Here is a 19,089-nt window from a genome sequence, read left to right as displayed (position 1 = left end):
GGGCGCCCGACCCACGTGCCGCCGGCCGGCCGGCCCGCCCGCCCGCCCGCCCGCCCGCCAGCTGCGGCGCCCACACCCACCTTAGGCACCACTTGTGCACGGGGATGTTCCAGTTCTGCCAGAAGTAGGTGACGGACTCAGAGTTCCTGGGGGTCGGGAGACGGCGGGTGACCGGGCTGCGCCACGGCCCTCGCCCCCACAGCCCCCGGCCCCGCACCCAAGGCCACCCACCACCAGTCCCGGTAGAACTCCCGGTCTCCGAAGTGCATGAGCTCGGCCACGGCGTTCAGGCAGGAGTGGAAGAGCCAGTAGAAGAAGATGAGCCAGATGAGGTGGTTGGGGACCTGCGGGGAGGCGTGTGCCAGGTTCCAGACCACCGCCCCCCGCCCCCCGCGTGCCGCCCCCCACCAGGCTGCTCACCGCCAGCTTCAGGAGGCGCTCGATGATGCGGGAGTGGTCCATGTCCTGCAGAGACAGGGCGCAGCTGGTTCTCTCGGTCCCGCCCTCAGACCCCACCCCGCGAGGGCCTGCCTGCTCACCTTGAAGGGCTTCATGGAGTTCTGGATGGTGGGGACCATCCACTACAAAGAGGGCAGGGCGTCAGCTCCCTGGCCGCCCGAGCTACCCTCCTCCAGCAACTCCCCCAACCCCGCACAGCGCGGCCCCCAGCCCAGCCTGCGTACCTGCTGAATCAGCCCCACCATGAGCTGCGTGAGGAACAGCTGCGGGAGGAAGCAGAGAACAGCGGGCTGAACCCCCCAGTGCCCGGTGGCCCCCCAGCCCGCGAGGGCCCCAGCCTCCAGCCTCCAGCCTCACCATCTCAAGGAGCCTCCGCAGCAGGAAACGCTTTCGGATGCGGGGGGAGCGGGGGAAGTTGAGCTCGTAACACAGGGTGGGGGCAAAGAGGAAGTAGTACAAATCTGCAACGGGAGGGTGGGGCTAGCAGGCCGAGGCCCCGGCCCCCCGCAGCCCCCCTCCCCCCGGGCCCCCGGCCGCGTTCTCACCACGGTAGGTCAGGTTGTCAGGGTAGCTCACGGTGCACTGGGCAGCTCCCCCGTTGGCCTTCTTACCCGCAGCAGCTACGAGCAAGTGGCAGGGCGGGGTGAGGCTGCGATGCTGCCCGGGTCCAGCCCCACAGCAGGTGGCAGCCCCGGGTGGCCCCAGCCCCAGGCAGCCCCTCACCAGCCTTGGCCTTGGCCCTAGCCCTGCGCTCTCGGCACCACAGGTTGACGTCCCGATAGGAGAACAGCTTGAGGAAGAGGATGGTGTACACCATCAGAGCCAGCACGGAGCCCACTGCAGGAGAGGCAAGCTCAGGCCATGCGCCTCCCACACTGCCCACAGGAGAGCCACGGCCACAGGGGCAGCCCCTGTGGCTCGCCTAGGTCTCTCCTACGGGCCCCAGAGACAGGTTGGGACAGGGGTGAGACGGATGGCCCACCTGGAGTGATGGACTCAAGCAGGAAGGCCACAGCCGCCGGGAAACAGAGGATGGTGGCCAAGTTGACCCCGTGCAGCAGCAGCCCTGCCTGCTCCGTCAGGGCACCCTGGGGTGGGTGGGGGAGCACAGCACTCAGCCGGGGGCCCCCACGCCCTGGCCAGAGGGTCTCCCTAGGGCATGGCCGCCAGGCCTGAGGTGCAGCCCCTCCCGGGAAAGCCACACACAGCCCCAAACCCTGAATGAAACACAGTGGTGTGAGGGGCAGTTTGGCTGGTGAGGGGCAGACCTCTGGGCTGGGCGAGGGTGGGCGTGAGGGCGCTGCTTACCACAGCCAGGCGCTTCTCCACCTGGAACGCAGCCACGGCAAAGACGTTGGCCACTGAGGACAGAAGCGCCACAGGGCAGGTTCAGGCCCGGGTCAGCCCTGCCCCCACCCGAGGCCTCCTGGGCACTCGGCTCACCAATGACCAGGCACAGAGCGGGCCAGCTGTAGGGGTCCTTCAGAAACAGAGACACCACCTGGATGGGATCCACCAGGATGCCGTACCTGCGGATGGGCGGGTGGGGGTGAGGGTCTGAGGGGGTGAAGGGCGGGGCCTGAGCTGGCAGTGGGTGGGGCAGGGCCAGGGCCCACTCACTTGATGAGGTTCTCTAAAAATAACCGTGCATTGCTCAAGATCTGCAAAAGAGAGAGAGGGATACAACCCTGTCACCTCTGGCCCCGGAACGCCCACCCCAGCTCCTCCTGGCACCCGTAGGTCCGAGCAGCAGCCTCCACCCTGCAGGCCCCGCCCTGTCTGACCTCACGCGGCTCGCAAGCCACCCCGCGGGCACCAGCGCAGGGACGGGAAGCGAAGCCCCTCGGCACTGCCCCCGGCACGCCAACGAGGAGGAGCCGACCCGGCTCCAGGCACTTCCCAGATGCCTGCGCCTTCAGCGGCGGAGAGAGACCCGCGCCTCCAGCAGCCCGCATCCGTCCACTGAGCCACTGAGGGCCCCAAGGCCACAGCAACAGTCCCAAAGTCCAAGCCTGCCAGATGGAGCTGCCACCCACACCCAGGGCACCGCCCCGCCAGTCAGGCCAGTCCTCGCAGCGCCTGGCTGGGTGGCAGGCGCTGCACCGGGAGTGCCCACGCCCTGTGTGGGGTGGTGGGAAGAAGAGGGCCAGAGTCCTGAGGGGCTGGGGGAAGCTGGGCCTGGAGCGCCACACTGTAACTCACGCCCCTGCCCGCCTCGGCCCTTCCTGAAGCACCAGCAGCCGAGGATGGAGCCCCCATCACAATAAGCTCCTGCCTTAGCCGGTGGCTGGGTGCCTGGCTTTCCTCTGCAGGGACAGGAACCTGCGCCCCCACCCCACAAGGCACAGGCCCCGTGCAGGTTACGCAAGGTTCTGCAGAAAAGTGATGTTTCTCCAGGGGACACTGGTGGGATCCCTTACCTGGCAAGTTTCACAAGGAGATGACAAGCTCAGAGATGCAGGGGCCACCTGCCACACCCTCTCCCAGTCAAACGCCTGACCGGCCAGCTTACCAGGACACACGCGGTCCTACAGTGTCACCCCACCTGGTGGTGGCCTGTCCTGAGAGCTCACAGCAGGCGAGAGCTGGAGCTGCAAATAGGCAGCACCCACCTGGAGGCCCAGGCTGCAGAGGGAACGCAGCGCGGGATGCGCGTCTCCTACAGGGAGGGTGTGGCAGAGGTACCAGAAGCAGGGGGAAGGCTTTGGGGCGGCACCGAAGGGCCAGGCAGGCCCAGGGGCTGCAGGAGGGCAGACAGTGCCGCCCAGGCAGCTGAGGGCCCGCCCCGCACGACCCCCTCTTCACAAACCCAGCCTCGGCCGGCAATGGCCTCCAGAGACCAGGGACACGTCATCTCCTGGGTCTGGGCTGGCCTACGGCCCGCTCTCCCCTTGCCCAGGCAGCTTCTCACCCACCAGGCTGCATGGCGCCCCACAGCTCCCCAGGGAGCCTCCTGGGGCCACAGACAGGGAAGGTGCGGGAGCCCCTTGTACACGGGCAGCCGCGGGAGCCACACCCAAGACAGGCAGACACGTGGGGCAGAGGGCCAAGGGCGCTGCGCCACATCAGCCCAGAGAGGCCCCTGCCCCCTGCCCCGGCCGAAGGCTGCGCCCTGGAGCGCTGGACTCCAGCTCCCTGTGGGCCAGAGCTGCTGGCCCAGCCCGGCCAAGTGCCGGGGGAGCGGGGCCCCTGAAGCAGCGGCCTTGAGCAGGCCGCAGAGCGAGGCAGGCGCAGGGGTCCCCGCGCTTACCCTCCTGAGACTGAGGGAGGGGGGCCCGGGGCTGCAGGCCTGAGCCAGGGAACCGTACTCTCAGCCCTGCTCCCCCAAGCCCGGGCCTGCCCGGGGGCTCCACACCCACGAGGGCCGTTTGCAACAGAAGAGGAAACTCTGCACAGACACCCAAGACCACTCACCCGTGCGGCCAGGAGGCCCTGCGCCCACAGCCCCAAGGCCCACCAGCCCATCTACTCCTTCCTGCCCCCACGCCAAGCCAGAGAAGCGCCTCAGGAGACGCCAGCGCCCCTCGGGCACAGCCCACAGCACAAAGGCTCCCACGCTAGCCCTGCAGGCGTCTCCTGGGGTTCAACAGGGACGAGGGCTGAGCGTGAGCCCTCCGGGAGCCCAGTATACGGCCGCTGCAGGGACCGCCACCGCGATCCATCTCCACTCAGCCCAGCCACAAAAGCTCTGGCCACCTGCCCCAGGGGGCAGAGCCTGTGCCCCACCTGGCCACAGGGACACCTGCTCCAAGACACCACCCTACTTACCAGCATCACCACACACCAATTCAGGATGCCACGGTAGTTGTTGAAGCCACTGTCAGAGCTGAACAGAGAATCCTGCAGGCGGTGGCACCTGGAAAGCAGGAGTGGGCACCCGCAGAGCCCCAGGCAGTGAGAACCTCAGGCAAGGCCAAAAGCAGGCCCACGCCTCCCAGCCCTGGCAGACACCTGGGAACCCGGCCACGCCCAGCCCCTCACTCTGGCCAGCTCACACCCATCTGCCCACACGTCCTACTCCCCATCTATCACCAGAGAGGGGCCAGGCCACGCCAAGCTCTCAGGAACACCCAGAGGCCTGCCGCTCCACGCTGCAGGTGGGTGGGGGCACGCCACAGACAGGAGCTGGCTACGCGGGGCCGGAGTCCCACAGGCTGGGAGCCCACCTCCCTCCACAGATGCCTCTGGCTGCCGCCACACTCGCTGGCTAAGGAGTGGTGATGGGCCCGCAGGAAGAGTCCACCCCAGGGGTCCGGGGGCCCATCCGGCAATGCTGGACAGATGAGGGGGGGGGCGAATCTGCCTTTGCAGTCGGCCCAGCCCACTACCACCCAGTGAGCCAAGGGCCCCACTCCAACCGCCTCCTCCCTCCATTTGGCCCACACAGGTCCCAGTGGGCACCGGCACCCAGGCGCTCGGCCCCTGATGGCAGGGAGGTCTATAGCAGAAGCCAGCAGAGGCACTTTCGGTGCCCCCCGCCCGTGAGCACTCCCACACAGTGCCAGGGCTGGGGGACACAGACGCAGACCCTCACGTCCCTGCCTGATCCTCAGGGCAAGGCAGAGGTGGAGGGGCCGCAGCACGGCGGGGCAAGGCTCAGAGCTGGTGCCAAGGCCTCGCCCCAAGTGCCCTGCCACCAGGAGGCCTTCCACGGCGTTGAGCAAGGCCTCCGGTTTTGTAAGAGGAGAAGCCAGGGCCTCCCCTCCCCTTCCCTCCCGTGGACACAGCTCTACCTCAGGAGGAAGCTGGGGCGCAGGAGGAGAGAGGGCCTCCGGGGGTGGCCCTGCCTCTGTGGCACGCCTGGCTACAGCTGGGGTCAGCACTCAGACGGCCGCACCCAGGAGATGCAGAGCCGGGGAGGACGAGACGCCACTCAGCATCTTCAGCCAGGGCAGTGCTGACGGTCTGACCTCTGCCTTCCCAGACCGAGGTCCGCCCACACCTGGCCCACCCGCCTCTCCCAGTCACAGGCCTGGCCTCCGTGCACCTGCCCTCCAGCGCCATCCTGGACCGCGCGCAGTGGGGCTGTGCGCTCCTCCCCACGCCCTCTTCTTCCTGAGTTTCTGCACCTGCCTTTCGGAGAGGCAAGCAGAGCTCCAAGGCTCAGCTCCCCAGAGAGGACAGTCTCTGGGCCTCTCCACTGGACGGGCTTGCCCAGAACCCTCCCCCAAATTCAAGCCCATTCGCTTTTACTGGAAGCGTCCCAAAGCCACCTCGTGCCACAACCTGCCAACCGCCATCTGCATGTCCACGCCTGGCTCGACACGCCCAGGGGACTGTTTCACAACAGCGTGACCCCTGCCCGCTCTGGGCCACTGAGAAGACCACGCTGACTCTATCTGCAGCAATCTCTAGGATGAAAATGGGGGTGGGGGAAGGGTGGCGTTTTCCAAACCTGACGACAAATAACGTTGTTAAAGCTCTTCCAGATCGCTGCTGTCAGGCTCCTAAGGCCTTCCCCAAGCCACACACACCCGCCCCTCAGACCCCTCCACCGGCCTTCTGACCATCCCCAGCCCAGGCAGCTCCGTGCCCCCAGAGGTCGGAGGGCCCGACCCAGGGAAGGAAGCCCACCACCCACCAATCCCCCCAGAGGTCCAGCCTTGCCGATGCAGTCAGCTGCAGTGGACCAGAGGGCACCAGGCATGGTTGGCGTGGACGCGGGGCACGGACGCGGGGCCGGGCCGCCTTGCCCAGAGCTCTGTCACCCTCTCCCCTACTGCAGGCGCTGCCCACGCCTCTGTGCCCTCCAGCGGCCCAGCCACCTGCTCCCAAGTCCCACCCAGCCAGCAGGGCCATTCTAACTCATCACAGACATCACCTCTTTCACCAGCTCACAGCAGCACTGGGAGGAGGGCACACGGGGAAACTGAGGCTCACCGAGGTTCAAAGCCTGCCCAGAGGCACAGCCCCAAGTGTGGACCACACACGCAGGACCACATGGTCCAGCTCCAGGGCCAGTTAGAACAAGGAGGGGGCAGGGTGCCAGCTCACCTCCCAGCTGCCACCCCCTTGGCACTTCCTCCAGTTGGGGGGGGCTCCCCGTGTCCTCTGTCCCTGCTAGAGAGGGAGAAACAGAGGACACCCCAGAGACAAACCCGTGGGAGAGCCCCACGACAAGAAGGCCCTGGCTGGAGGGCCCATGAACCAAACGCTGGAGGGCACACAGGGGAGTGTGGTGCACCTGAAAGGAATGAGCTGAGAGGCAGGGGTAAAGGGGCGGCCCTCCTTCCGGCCCCACCCAGAGCCTGACCCGCCTGCCAGGCCAAGGTGAGCAGGAAGTGTCGGGAGGGGAGGGAGGAGGAAGGGGGAGGAACAAGCAGGGAGGAGGGGCAGCAGAGGCCAGATGCCAAGAGGGCAGCCAGAGCAAGGCCTGGTTCTGCCCCCAGGAGACCCCAAACCCTGCAGCATCTGGCATGAGGGACAAGCACACATAGCGTGTGTGTCCTGCAGATCAGAGGGGACTGCCGTGGCCCATCCCTGCCACCTACTGGCCCTCTTCCCAAGGGTCCAGACCTTGAGGGGGGGCAGTCAGGGCTCCTGCTCGCTCAGTGCAACTAGCAGGAGTGCAGGAGAGGCTTCTGGCCTCCTGGCCTGTGTAGAGCAGGAAAGTGACTGCCCACCCAGGGTGACAGCTGGGCCCAAAGCTGGCACCGCCCCCATCGCAAACAAAATGACCCCAAATCCCACCCCCTCCAGAGGGAGGTGGAGCCAGCCACGCCCCTGTCTCCTGGGGGGGATAATGTGGGGAGTTAGCAGAGGGGACTCCAGGACACTCCTACCCTTTGCGTCCTCCCTCAGTCCCACCTCAGGCCCACAGGAAGCCAGCACTCCTCAGGAGAGCCGCCCTCCTCCCCCACGGTGCCATCATGAACTCTGCGCCAGACCTTTGCTCACGCTGCCGAGATGATCTTATCTCCCAGGTGAGCTGTGCGCACCCCAAGGGCAAGGACAGCGCCTGCACCCCAGCTGCCCTTGCCCATTCCCTCCCCACAGTACTCAGTGAAGAAAGCCTCGGTTCTTCTTTAATGAGAGAGCAAATCCTTGCCAACCCACTGACAGATTGCCCACTTCCTCCTTGATAATCTCTAGCTCTGGAGCTGCTTCCAAAGCCAGAGTCCCTGAGGGGCCCTTGGCCAGGATGAAGGCTACGGTGTGGGGAGGGGGCGTGGGGGATGGCAAAGGGAACGCCTGGAGCCAGCTGCAGGACTCAGCCGATGCCCAGGTGGGCCAGGTCCTCCCCATCAGCCACAGCTTGCCCCCCACCCCCTTCCCATCAGTCCTTCAGCTAAGTAGGGAGACCACCTGTGGGTGTGCCCACTTCAAACCCCCCTCCTGTACCCCAGCCAGGGGTGAGAGTCCCAATACAGGACTCATCTCTGACCCTAGAGCAGGCATTTGCGCTGGTAATATAAGTAGGACCCCAGGCCAGTCAATCACTGGGTAAAGGATGAGGGACCTCTGTGAAGACCATTCTTGGGAGGGTCTGCAAGGGATGAGAAACCCTCTCGCACTGCCCCCTGCCCCTTTCCTCAGGCAGTCCCAAGCTCCTGCTGGCCCACTCCCCAGCCAGCCCACCCTCCTCTGGGAGCCTTATCTACCCACAAGGCACCCCTCATCGCCCTCAGGAGGGGCCCCCTTCATCACACAACGCCAGATGCCATCCATCTCCTTTCAGGAAGAGGACAGTATGGGTGGCTGGAACCAGCCCACCTCGGGCTCCAGGCTCTGGGCTCACCCTGGGAAAGAGCCTCAGGACCCACCTAAAGATGTGCATTGGGAGGGGCGTCTGGAAGCTGGGCCGCTGCTGGCTCCCCTCGGCGCCCCCACCTGTGTGACCTTGTCAGGCGACCCTCCACCCCTAACCTCCCCCTAAGTTTCCCCGCGGAGGCCCAAGGGGCACACCTGTCCACGCAAAGTCCGGAAGCCAGGCTCTCGGACTCGGAGCCCAAGCGCCAGGCTCTCGGGCTCGGAGTCCGAGCTACGGCGGACACGCCTGGGGGAACAGCGAGGGTCGCGCAGGCCGCGGCTCGGTGTCAAAGGTTAGGGGTCAGGCGCACCGCTACCTCAAATCCCACTGGTCGCTGCCCACGTCGACGTCTCCGTCCTTGTCCTTCTCCGGGGCAGGCGCGTCCCCCCCGGCGCCCACGTCCCGTACCTCCTCTTCCGCCGCCGCCGCGGGCCCGCTGCCGCCCTGGCTCGAGGGCCGCGACCCCGTCCTCCGGCGCCGGGAGCCGCTCGCGCCGCTGCGGTCGCCCATGGCCTCAGCCCGCACCCAGCCGCGGCGGAGTCGTGGCCCACCGGGCTCGCAGCGCCCGAGGCCCGAGGCCCCGCCTCCGGACCCTCGGCCAGAGGCCGCCACCGCCCCCTGTCGGCCGCCGTAGCCCGCGCCGCCAATCAGCGCGCACCCGCCGGGTCTTCCCCGAGCCCGCGGCAACGTCGCTCCCGGAGCGGCTAACTGGCCCATGGCCGCGGCGCGCGTCCATTTGTAGTCTGCTGGCGCGCGTGGCACGCTGGGAGTTGTAGTCTCATGGCGCGAGCCGGAGCGCGCAGGCGGGCGCGCAGCCAGGGGCGGACGCTGCTCCCCGAGGGCCTCGGCGGAAAACGCGCGGCTTCCTGGCAGCTGGAAGCCCCTCCTGACCGCTGCCTGACCCTTGTCCCGCTCTTTAAACACAGGGTTTCGTCATGCCTCAGCCCAGGAGCGGGGTGTGGGGATGTAGGTTATTTATGAAATGCCTCGTGTGGTACTGTCAGACAGACACCTAGCGCGTTGGTGCTCCGCGAGCCCTCCAGTTACTACCGTAGGCCCCCGCTTTTCCTTCGCTTAGGTTGTTCAGACAAGCGCCAGGCCAAAGGATGGAGCGAGAGAAAGGCCTCAGGCCCCGCATCCCGGGTACCTCCACCTGGCCCACCTACTCCCAGGGGCAGCACCTCTCCCCTGCAGGCCCAGGACGGGGCGGGGCAAGGGTGCTGCCCTCGCCCCCACAATGGGCACGCCCGGCCCGCCTCTCCACCCGGCCCCCTTCTGCCCTCGTCCGCAGACTTGCAGAGCTTCCCGCGTTTCGCACCGGGGCCAGTTTTGCCAGGGCGTGGGGATCCTGAAGTGCCAATTCGCGGGGGCCCAGAGGCTTCTGTGTCATTGCACAGTCTGCAGTCATCCAGTCGTTAAATGAAGCAACTAATACACCATAACAACTGCACGGTGAGAACCATAGGCGGGCAAGTCCGGTCCCACTTGGCTTGACTTGCATTTTGCAAAGAGCGTGGAGTGTGAGCATCCTGGATTTCCGGATGCGAGGGTTCACCCGGGGGCTCAGGCCTGGTTTACCCAAGAAACACCCCTAGCCGCAGAACCCACTCCATTCACTCCCCTGAGGTAAGCAAGGCTGAGAAGATCACCTCTCTGAAAGCAAATAAATCCAGAGGCTCAGCCTGAGGTCAGCCCTCCTTCCCGCCGGGCTTGCCCTGGATCCATCACCTCCACGGACAGGCACCTGGGCCCCCCGGTGACACGTTCTTCTGCCACCGGACCATTTGCGGCTGATACCAGCCTGGCATCCCTTCCTGGCAGGCTGAGGCTACCTTGCAGGTGTTTTCAAGTAGCCTGCTAAAGGGGCCGCCCTCATTGGGCGCCAGAACCCCTCCCGTGTGCCCACATGGCCCAGCCTCGGTGGGTCAGGACCAGCCCCGTCGCCTATCCAGTGTCCAAGAACGTTCGTCTGTTCCTAGGCCGACCTGAGCCAGGAGGAGCTAGGCCTTTCTGAGTACTGATCCCAAGGGAGGTCGGACGCAGAAGAGGGTCCTCTCGGGAGCCCGCAGCGTAGGGGTGAGCCATGGGAGCTCTGCCCCTCCCTCCCCATGCCCTCTCCGAGGCAGCTAGTAGTAAGCTCCCCACGCACGCCCACGTGTCTCCGCGCACCTTCTCGCCAGGCCATCCTCCAATACAGAGCCAAGACTAGAGGGCCGGCCCGGACTGGCACGCTGATTGGTAGAGGAGAAGATCGACGGCTCAGGCTGCCAGTAGGCCCAGAGAGGCTGAGCACAGTAGCCAACGAGGAGTGAAGGGCCGTGTTAGAAGCGGCTGCCTGTGTCCGCGTCCAGGCTCCAAGTCGTCGGCAGACAAGAAACAGTAGGAGTGAGGGGACCAGGGTGGACTGGGGGCAGCCAGAAAGGACCGATCTGACCCGGGGCTGTGGGGGAACCAAGGGTTCCACCACCGAAGTTGAGAGCAAGATCAAGGCCTCGAGCCAATGGGAAGACATGGGCTGTGAAGGCACCAATAAGGAAGAGCCCCTGTACCAGCGGGGTGCAGGGCCTGTTTGAGGGAGGCGGAGGCCTGTGGTTGATAGTGGGCGGGACCTCCAGGAGGGAGGTGGGGCCTACTCCAGCTCCGCCCACAGCCCCAGCACCTCAGGATCCTGGGTGAGGTGCGGCCCAGAGCCACAGGGGAGGGAAAAGGTCAAGGTAGGTGAGGTTGTTTGGGGACAAATGTGTGCATGAGGAGTTGTCGAAGAAAGCTCAGTGGCGAGTCTCCCTGCTGGTGGAAGCAACACCTGGCCCGGGGTGAGGAACCTGCAGGTCTGGCCGAATAAAGGGCTGGAAGGGTTTTGGGGTTTAGAAAGGGCCTCGGGCTGACACTAGGTTGGAGGTGCCGCGGGCAGGCCAAGGAAGCCTGTGAGGGAAGACACTGGACATGGTGATCAGCAGCCTGTGCCACCTATTCTCTGGAATGCAAAGTTCTGTCCATGGACACCTGTGGAGACAAGGGTGGGCTCGTCCCGGACACCGGGGAGGCAGCCTCCATCCTTCCACCCCCACTGCCCCTTAGAGTCTTGGAGAAGCAGAAACAGTCAGTCCAGACCCCGAAGCTGAGGAGCCCTGGGGAGGAGTGGACCTCTAAGAGCCTTCCTCGCTGCCATTGCTGCCCACCCAGGTGTGAATCTGAGTTTAGGATGGGTGGGGTATTGGGCAGGGCTTAAGTCAAAGGCAGCCCTTGGACAAGTTGTTTCTCTCCCTGAGGCTCAGAATCTTGATATGCAAATGAGGCAAAGATTCCGACCTATCCTCTACCAACACTGGGGGCTTTCCTGAGGTTGTTAAGGCTGATAGTGCTCCCCGGAAGGGGGCGCCCACCTCCAGGTGAGCCCCACCCTGAGCAGCAGGTCCGCAGGCTCTGGTCTGCTGCAGGTCAGTCTCCCCTGCTGTCCATACCAGTGGAGTCTGGGTGGGCCTGTCCCCTGCCAGGGTGAAGACAGCTGCTCTGGCCCTGGGCTGACCTGGTTTGACCACATGTCTCCAAAGATGTGGGACCTCTCAGCTCATGCCTACCTACCTGGGTGCCGAGGGCATTTGCTGGGGTAGGGGTCCATGTCCCTGGGCTCTCTGAGCCCAGCACAGCCCTGCCCCTCATCTCCTCAACGTGACATCCTGTCTAGAGCCCGAGGGCTGTGCATGGCTGTGGGAACTCCTATGACCCCTGGGCACCTCCTCCCCAGAGCCAGCCTGGCCCAGCTACCTATGGAGGGCTCCTCAGTGTGGGAACATATCCCCTGAATCTGGGAGTCAGGATGTGGACAGCAGGCTGCAGGAAAGGGTCAGACCCCCACACCCTCTGCTGTCCCCATTTTCTCCAGTGGCATCGAGGAAGGCTCGCTGGTGGCTGTCAGGCCTGTAGGGACAGCAGGAGCCCCTACAGGAAGAGTGGGGGTACCCCAGGCCACAGGATTACAGGCCCTGCTGTACCTACTCTAGCCATTCTAGATCAGTCCTGGACTAGATCTGACTGTAGCCTCCCCCAGTTCCTGGCACAGAGCGGATTCACCTGCCACAGGAGAAATGCTAACTGCCTTGCCTTCAGGGCTGTGCTCTTGCCTTTGGTCTGACAAGCCGGCCCTCCAGGGTGGAAGACTGCCTTCTCGCAAAAGAAGACACGGGCGCACTCCAGCGAAAGGCAGCGGCGCGACTCCAAGGCTGCGTGGGTAGGATGCCACTCCCAGCGCTGGGCCTGCGCCTGCCTGACCTCTGAGGTGAAGCAGGACCGGTAAGACGCCCCCTAGGTGACCCCAGCGCCCCCTGCTGCGCGGGCCCAGCCCTGTATACATCAGCCCGACACTCCAAGTTCTATCAAGAGTGGCATTTATTCTCCTCGTGGAGGTGCGGTGCTCCGGGGAGCTGGTGCTATTGTGCTTAGGAAGGAGGTCTGTCCGTCCGTCCGTCTGTCCGGCCGGCCCGGCCCCAAACGGGGGCGGAAGAGGGGCGCGGCCCGAGTAAAAATCCCGGCCTGTTCCGGGTGGGAGTATGTACAAGGCGGCGGGGCGCAGGCGGGGGTGGGGGCGGGGCGGGCCGGCGGCCGCAGCCCCCACCCGGGGCCCCCGCATCTCGGGCCCTACTCGTAGAATCAGTACAAAATAGGTGCTACCTAAACGTTCCTTCTACCTGAATTCGCTAAGTCGGTTATTGTGCTGCTTAGTTAGGGGGCGGGAGGGGGCCCATGGCTTTCCACGGCGGCGGGGTGTGGGGAGAAGCGGGAGACCCCGGCCGGCCCACAGCCCTCCGGCCTTCTCCTTAGGTAGGTAGATAGGCATGTGGGGTAGGGTGGGGGTGCCTGTGTGTGCGTGTGCATGCGGGTGTGCCCCGCGCAAGCTGGGCAGGCCCCGGCTGGGGAGCTGTGTGAACACCAAGCTGGGATGTAGGGGTCTTGGACGTGGGCTCTGCTGTGCTGGCCTCTCAGGTCCGGGTCCACCCTTGCGGGAGCAGCTGAGTAGCAGCCAGGCTTGGTACCCACGGGGATGGGGCTAGCCAGGTCAAATGCTCCAGCGTGCACCTTTTCTTCTGGCCTGGAGCCCTGGACTGACGTGACAGAGCCTCCATTGCCAGAGGATGGAAGGAATGGGATCCAGTATGGGTGGCCCTGGTGGTGCTGGGCCTTGGGGCCCTCGGTCTGTGCCACCTGAGCTGAGAACCCAGGCCCAAGTCAAAGGCAGAGCCCCACTGCCCCCAGCACTGGCTCGGCGCTGGGGCAGGGAGGAGTGAGGGGCCCACGGTTAGGTCTAGGGCCCGCGGCTCTCTCTGCCCCTGCCGCCATCCCTGGCCCACCCAAGTCCGTTGGGCCCGTCACAAACATGCACACACACACACACACACACACACACACACACCCCGCAGGTCGCCGCGTCTCTAACGGACTCAGAAGGGGGCCTGGAACATAGTTGGTGCCTAATGAAGGATTGGTGGGTGATGAACGACTGAAGGAGGGGTCTTGGGGGGCAACCACCCCGCCCCGCCCCTGAAACCATTACACCCGCCGGCCTCTGCCGTGGGGGGGAGGGGGAGGAGGAGGGAGGAGGAGGGGGAAGAAAGTCTGCGCGTCCGGCCCCGCGCAGTGTCCCTGATCTAGGGGCCTATGGGGTGGGTAGGGCAGGGGGATACCTGATTCTCAGTAACTCTAGAGGCGGCGGCAGCTTCGCATGCAGTGCGCATTATTGCTCTATAGTCGGCTTCGGACTAACTAAGAGGGACAGGGAGCGGGCAGCCCCGGGAAGGGACGGGAGGTGGGTTGGGGCTGCATGCAGTGACGTCACAAAGGCGGCGGCCAATGGGGCGGGCCCTTGGGGCGGGGTCGCCGCCGAGGCTTTGGCATAGACGGGCGTAAGTTGGCAACAGAGTGAGGGCGGGGCCTGGGGTTCCAGGGAGGGGGCCGGCCTCTGAGAGGCGGGGCCTGAGGCTCCCAAGAGGCGGAGCCCGGGTGGGGCGGGGTTAAGGGGCGGGGAAAGTGATCCCGGACATCCCAAGCCCCTGGCGTCGGCGGGAAGGATAGGGGCCGCAGCGCCCCTTCCCTGACCCGAGTGCAATCCGTTCATAAATATAACGTACAAATACAGAAAGAAACCCGACGCATCCGCAACCCCCCCAGGGGGCTTTACCCGCAAAGCGAATACAGAGAGGTGTGTAGAGGGCTGTGCCCAGGCCTGCCTGCCGGGCCCCAGAAATCCGTCCTCCAACACCGAATGCCCGGGTACGAGGGAGGGGGCCCCGGGGCAGGGCGGGAGCGGGTTCTGAGGAGGTCGGATAAGTCCATGCGATTTGATATGCGTCATTATTATTCGTTATGGAGGACAGAGCCCGGGAAGCTGGGCTGGAAGAATTCGGATTTGCCAGGGGATGCGAGGCGAGGGTAGGAGAGCGGCTCGGACTGAGGCCCCAGAAGGAACCCAAGGGAGAGAGGTGCCGCCCTCCGCCCCCCTCCCCGATCCCCAACGCGTCTAACACTCCTGGGGTTCAACGAACACTGAGGAGTAGGGACGCCTCTGCAGCCCCCCATCCTGCTCCTCCCCCGCCTGCTGCTGGGGAGGGACCGGCTCCCTGGACGTCTAGGCCGCAGGCCTGGCCCTGGAAGGCTTGGGAAGGGGTGGGGAAGACCTGAGTCTCTGCGACACGATCCAGGGGCGCAGAAGAGGGAGGAAGGGGGCGCTCCCTACCTCACCCCACCCCGGTCTTCAGAGACCTAACTCGTAGATGAGGTTCGGTTCTGGGTCTCCTCGACCCTATTGCTGGGAAAAAGCCTGGGGCACCCTGGAGGGGAAGGGAGGGGGCTCGGGGTGGGTCTCCCCTCGGGACCCTATTGCTTGAAGGGGCCGGCAAGGCCCCTGGCGGGCGGGGCGGGGCCGGGCCCCCTCCCCCTATTGCTGTGAGGAGGGGCCCGCCCTCCGGCCCCTCCGCCTGTTCGCCGGCGGAGACCTCCCTGGGGGCCCGTATTGCTGAGAGCCGACCCGGCTGGCGGAGGCACCGCCGCCCTAGGCCTGCACAGGGCTGAGCTGCGGCGACGCGGCGGGCGCCGGGGCCGGGGGGCCGCCGCCGGCGGCGCCCTTGAAGCAGGCCGACTCGTAGTGCTTGTTGAGATAGGACTTGAGCGCGAAGCTCTTCTTGCAGCGCTTGCACTGGAAGTGCTTGAAGGCCGAGTGCGTCTGCATGTGCGCGCGCAGGTTGGAGCGGTCGGCGAAGGCCTTGCCGCAGTGCGCGCAGCCGAAGGGTTTCTCGCCGGTGTGGGAGCGCATGTGGCCCTGCAGCAGCCAGGGCCTGGAGAAGGCCTTGCCGCACACGCCGCACTTGTGGCGCAGGTCGTGCGTGAGCAGGTGCATGGCCATGGCCGGCATGGACACGTACACCTTGCCGCACGTCGGGCAGCGCCGCGCCAGCTGACTGTCCAGGCTGCGGTGCGTCTGCTTGTGGCGGCTCAGGTTCGACGACGTGGCGTACGTTTTGCCGCACTCGCCGCACGCGTGCCGGCCTCCCGCGCTGCCGGCCCCAGGCCCTGCGCGCGCCTCGGTGCTCGCCCCCGCGCGCGCGCCGCCCCGACCCCCGGCCCCCGATCCCGCGCCGCGCGTGCCTGCCCCGACCCCGCCTCCGCCGTCGCCGTCGGGGGCCGCCGCCGAGGCCGTGGAGGGGGCGGCGGCGGCATTGGCGTTGGCGGCCTTGCGGCGGGAGCGCCCGTCGGTGATGAAGAAGGCGTCAGCAGCGTAGCCCTCGCTGACCGCCGCATCGCCGTTGATGTAGCCACCCGCGGCTGTGGCCAGCTCCGGGCGCGGGGTGGGCGGTGGCGCCGAGCCCGCAGCCGCCGGGCCCAGCTCTCCCCGCACGGCCGCAGCATACATGGGCTCCGGGGACGGCCCTTTGAGCAGGGCCGCCTCGGCGTCGCCATCGTAGACAGAGGCAGGCCCCGCGTAGTCGTTGAGGTATCCTAAGGGCCGAGGCGGACAGACAGGGAGACAGCGGGAGGGGAACCGGGCAGCGGGCGAGACACACACGGGAGGGCGGCGGGAGACAGCGGGGTCCGGGAAGGAGGGAACAAGGAGGACAAAGAATAAGGGGCCGAGGGACCGCGGGGCAGGGAGGGGAAGAGAGGAGAGGAGAGATGAGACAGGGCCCGTCCCGGCCCCGCCCCGCCCCACCCTCGCAGGAAGAGGAAAAGAGTCGCATCTTCGGGCGCGGCTGCCCCCCCCCCTTCCGCGGAGCTTCAAGGTCAGGGGGGAGGGGCGGCGCTTCCCTCGCCCTCCTTCCCCTCCTCCCCCTCCCCCTCTCCCTCCCCCTCGGGTTCTCCCCACTTCAGCAGTTTTCCCTGATTATGCAACACACTGCAGACCCGCAGCGCACAAAGCCAGGACCGCCTATCCAGGGACCCCGTCGCTCCCGCTCTCAGGGCTCCCAGCGGCTTTTCCACCGTGCTGAGAACCCGCGCCCAGCCTTGGTGCTGACCCTCTGCGGTGCTCGAGGTCTCCGCACAAGCCCCGGAGAACTCTACCTCCCGCAGACCCGCTAGCACCTCCCGGGTCTCCCACTGCTCACTGGATCTGACCACCTTCAGCTCCAGCCCTGTCTCCCTCCTTCCACTCCGCCTCTGCCCCCACTCCCTTCGGCCCTCCTGCAGCCGTGGGTCCTACCTTGTTCTGCATTGCCCTCTTCCCCCAGGCCCTAACCCTTTATGGGGGCCCTCCTCAGCCCCAGGACAGATGACCAGGAAGACGCTGCACTGGAGACAGTGCCAGGGCGTCCACCAGGGGACACCTTCACAGGGACAAACTGCAGGCAGGCAGCATTATTCATGCCGGTAACTGCAGCTGTTCTCAAGGCATGAGATGGATCTCACAGCCTCAAAGTCACAAATGCACACCCCACACAATACAGGCTCTGGTTTCTTCAGGGTTACACTCAGCCTCTCAGACACTGTCAATCCTGGAGCCCATGCAGCATGGGCTGCATGCTGACCCAGGCCTGTGCCACCTACTCATGCAGGGTCAGACATGCGGCCACCCAGAGCCACCCAGACACTCTCAGCTAGGGTCACCAGTCACATGGGCGCAAAGCAGCCTCAGAGTCACATGGTCCCATGTAGTGGCACACAGGCAGGCACACACTCATACAGGGTCACACACAAGCGCACAGTCACATGGCCACACGCAGTCACATGGGCACACACAGGCTCGCACACAGGCTTATGCTTCTTCAGGTCACACTTGTTTTACCACCCCAGGCTGCTGGCAGTCTCAGGCCCCTTGCCTGCATGCTAACAGTTGTCCTTGAATTTGGGCGCCCTTACACAAAGAGCCTCCCTCTGCCTCCAGCACTTTGGACTTCCCTGCCCACAGCCCACCTGCCCACACCCTTCTCCCTGACCCTGGATTCAGGGAAGAAGACACTGCTGCTGCCTCGGCTGGGACCTTTGCCCTGACAGGTGGGCCGCCCCCACTGGACCCCATGGCTACTCCCTGGAGCTCACAGCACTTCCCTGATGGCCCTAGCAGGGGGTCCTGGAGATGTAGCCAAAGAAGAGAAGAGGGCTCTGAAGCAGGCTCAGTTTTCTGAGTGTGGGTTTGCATGCATCGCTAAGTCCTGTCATGTCAGCAGGTGTCCGTGCTGTGTTGGTCAGGGTGTGGGTCAGTGTGTACCTTCAGGTACCTCCTGTTCCTGACCCCTGTTCCCCACACGCTCTCCTGCATTGACACTCTCCCTGCCCAGCCTTGGCTCCGTTCTGGCCTACCTCTGCCTTCCCCTCTCCCTACCCGCCATCTCCATCCCCTCCAAGTCCCACTCCAGCCACTGCCTCCTGCCGGTTCTGGTCCCCTCGGGTCTATTTCCTGGGGCTCCTGCTCCCTCCAGCCCCATACTCTGGCCCTCCACCCCTTCCGGCCCTGCCCTGGGCCCCTCGCCGCCCCCAGCCTCATCCCAGCTCACACCTTTCTCCTGCAGTCGCTCGCCGAGGTCGCTTCGGGCGCGCCCGTAGGAGCTCTCGAGGTCTGCCGAGGAGAACGTGTCAAGTTTGACCTTCTTGACCAGGAAGGATCTGGGCATGATTCCTGCGGGGCTCCGGCGCTGTGGGCCTGCGGAGCCGGGACGCGGGGGGGCTGCGGCCGCGGCGGGGCCCCGTCACCATCCGAGGAACGGCGGAAGCAGCGCGGGTCCCCACTCTGGCCTTTGGGTGCTGCCGCACGAGCGCCGTCCTCTCTCCTGCCTGCCTGTCCTGCGTTTCCTCCTCTGCCCCTCCGGATCCCTTTTCTTCTCCTTCCTTCCTTCTCTTCTCCTCTTCTCCTCTCTTCTCCTCTTCTCTCCTCTCTTCTCTTCCTTCCTTCCTTCCTTTCCTCCTCTGGTCCCGGCTTCCCAGCCCGCAGTGCCGCCCCTGGACAGGCGGGGGAGGAGGCTGGGAGGGCGGGGAGGGGGGGAGCGGCTCCGTCCCGGGCCCGGAGGCTGCGAGTGGGTGCAGGGCTGGCCCGGCTCCGCGGCCCCCTTCCCCTCCCCCCCGCCACCGCGGCGGAGCCTCAGTCAGCGACCCCCCATGCCCCCGCAGGTGGCGGCGCCGGGCCCGGAGAACGGGGCGGCGACGGCAGTGCCGGCGGCTTCAGCACCGCGGCCAGCGCCGCCCGGCCAGCACCGCGGCCAGCGACCGGGCGGGCAGAGCCGGCGCGAGCTGCGAGGGGCGGGCCGCGGGGGCTCGGCCGCCGGGCGGGGGTCCTCGGCGGGGGTCTCTGGGAGGCTCGCTTTATTGTTCTGCAGCCGGAGCGAGCGGCGGCGGCGGCGGCGGCGGCGGCGGCGGGCGGCGGGCGGCGGGCGGGGGTCCTCGGGGGGAGGGGTGCGCTGGGA

General features: G+C 66.1%; 2 protein-coding genes across 3 annotated transcripts in view; both read right to left on the bottom strand.

Moving 5' to 3' along the window:
• Positions 1-8,897, bottom strand: part of DGAT1 (diacylglycerol O-acyltransferase 1) — a 9,727-nt gene extending 830 nt beyond the window's left edge. Inside the window, exons 1-14 of one of the 2 annotated variants that reach the window (XM_024117521.3) lie at positions 8,526-8,897; positions 4,228-4,315; positions 2,080-2,120; positions 1,903-1,988; positions 1,768-1,820; positions 1,442-1,547; positions 1,183-1,296; positions 1,005-1,079; positions 817-920; positions 684-722; positions 540-581; positions 421-465; positions 232-344; positions 81-146 (exon numbers count right to left, since the gene is read on the bottom strand). In XM_024117521.3, the coding sequence (XP_023973289.1) occupies positions 81-146; positions 232-344; positions 421-465; positions 540-581; positions 684-722; positions 817-920; positions 1,005-1,079; positions 1,183-1,296; positions 1,442-1,547; positions 1,768-1,820; positions 1,903-1,988; positions 2,080-2,120; positions 4,228-4,315; positions 8,526-8,719 (1,166 nt within the window). In that variant the 5' untranslated portion in view covers positions 8,720-8,897. Of the gene's footprint in view, positions 1-80; positions 147-231; positions 345-420; positions 466-539; positions 582-683; positions 723-816; positions 921-1,004; positions 1,080-1,182; positions 1,297-1,441; positions 1,548-1,767; positions 1,821-1,902; positions 1,989-2,079; positions 2,121-4,227; positions 4,316-5,685; positions 5,821-8,525 lie in introns of those variants that run through there. The other variant, XM_055091216.1, reaches the window with a different exon arrangement.
• Positions 8,898-15,251: 6,354 nt separating this feature from the next.
• Positions 15,252-18,303, bottom strand: SCRT1 (scratch family transcriptional repressor 1). Its single transcript, XM_024117526.1, has 2 exons — positions 18,189-18,303; positions 15,252-16,195 (listed from the first exon to the last, which is right to left on the bottom strand). The coding sequence occupies exons 1-2, from the start codon at positions 18,301-18,303 to the stop codon at positions 15,252-15,254; spliced, it is 1,059 nt and encodes a 352-aa protein (XP_023973294.1).
• Positions 18,304-19,089: the final 786 nt, after the last annotated feature.

The sequence above is a fragment of the Physeter macrocephalus genome, chromosome 15 (assembly GCF_002837175.3).
Source record: "Physeter macrocephalus isolate SW-GA chromosome 15, ASM283717v5, whole genome shotgun sequence".
Lineage (NCBI taxonomy): Eukaryota > Metazoa > Chordata > Mammalia > Artiodactyla > Physeteridae > Physeter > Physeter macrocephalus.
Note: the sequence above shows the minus strand (reverse complement) of the source record. Positions and strands in the feature narration are given on the sequence as shown.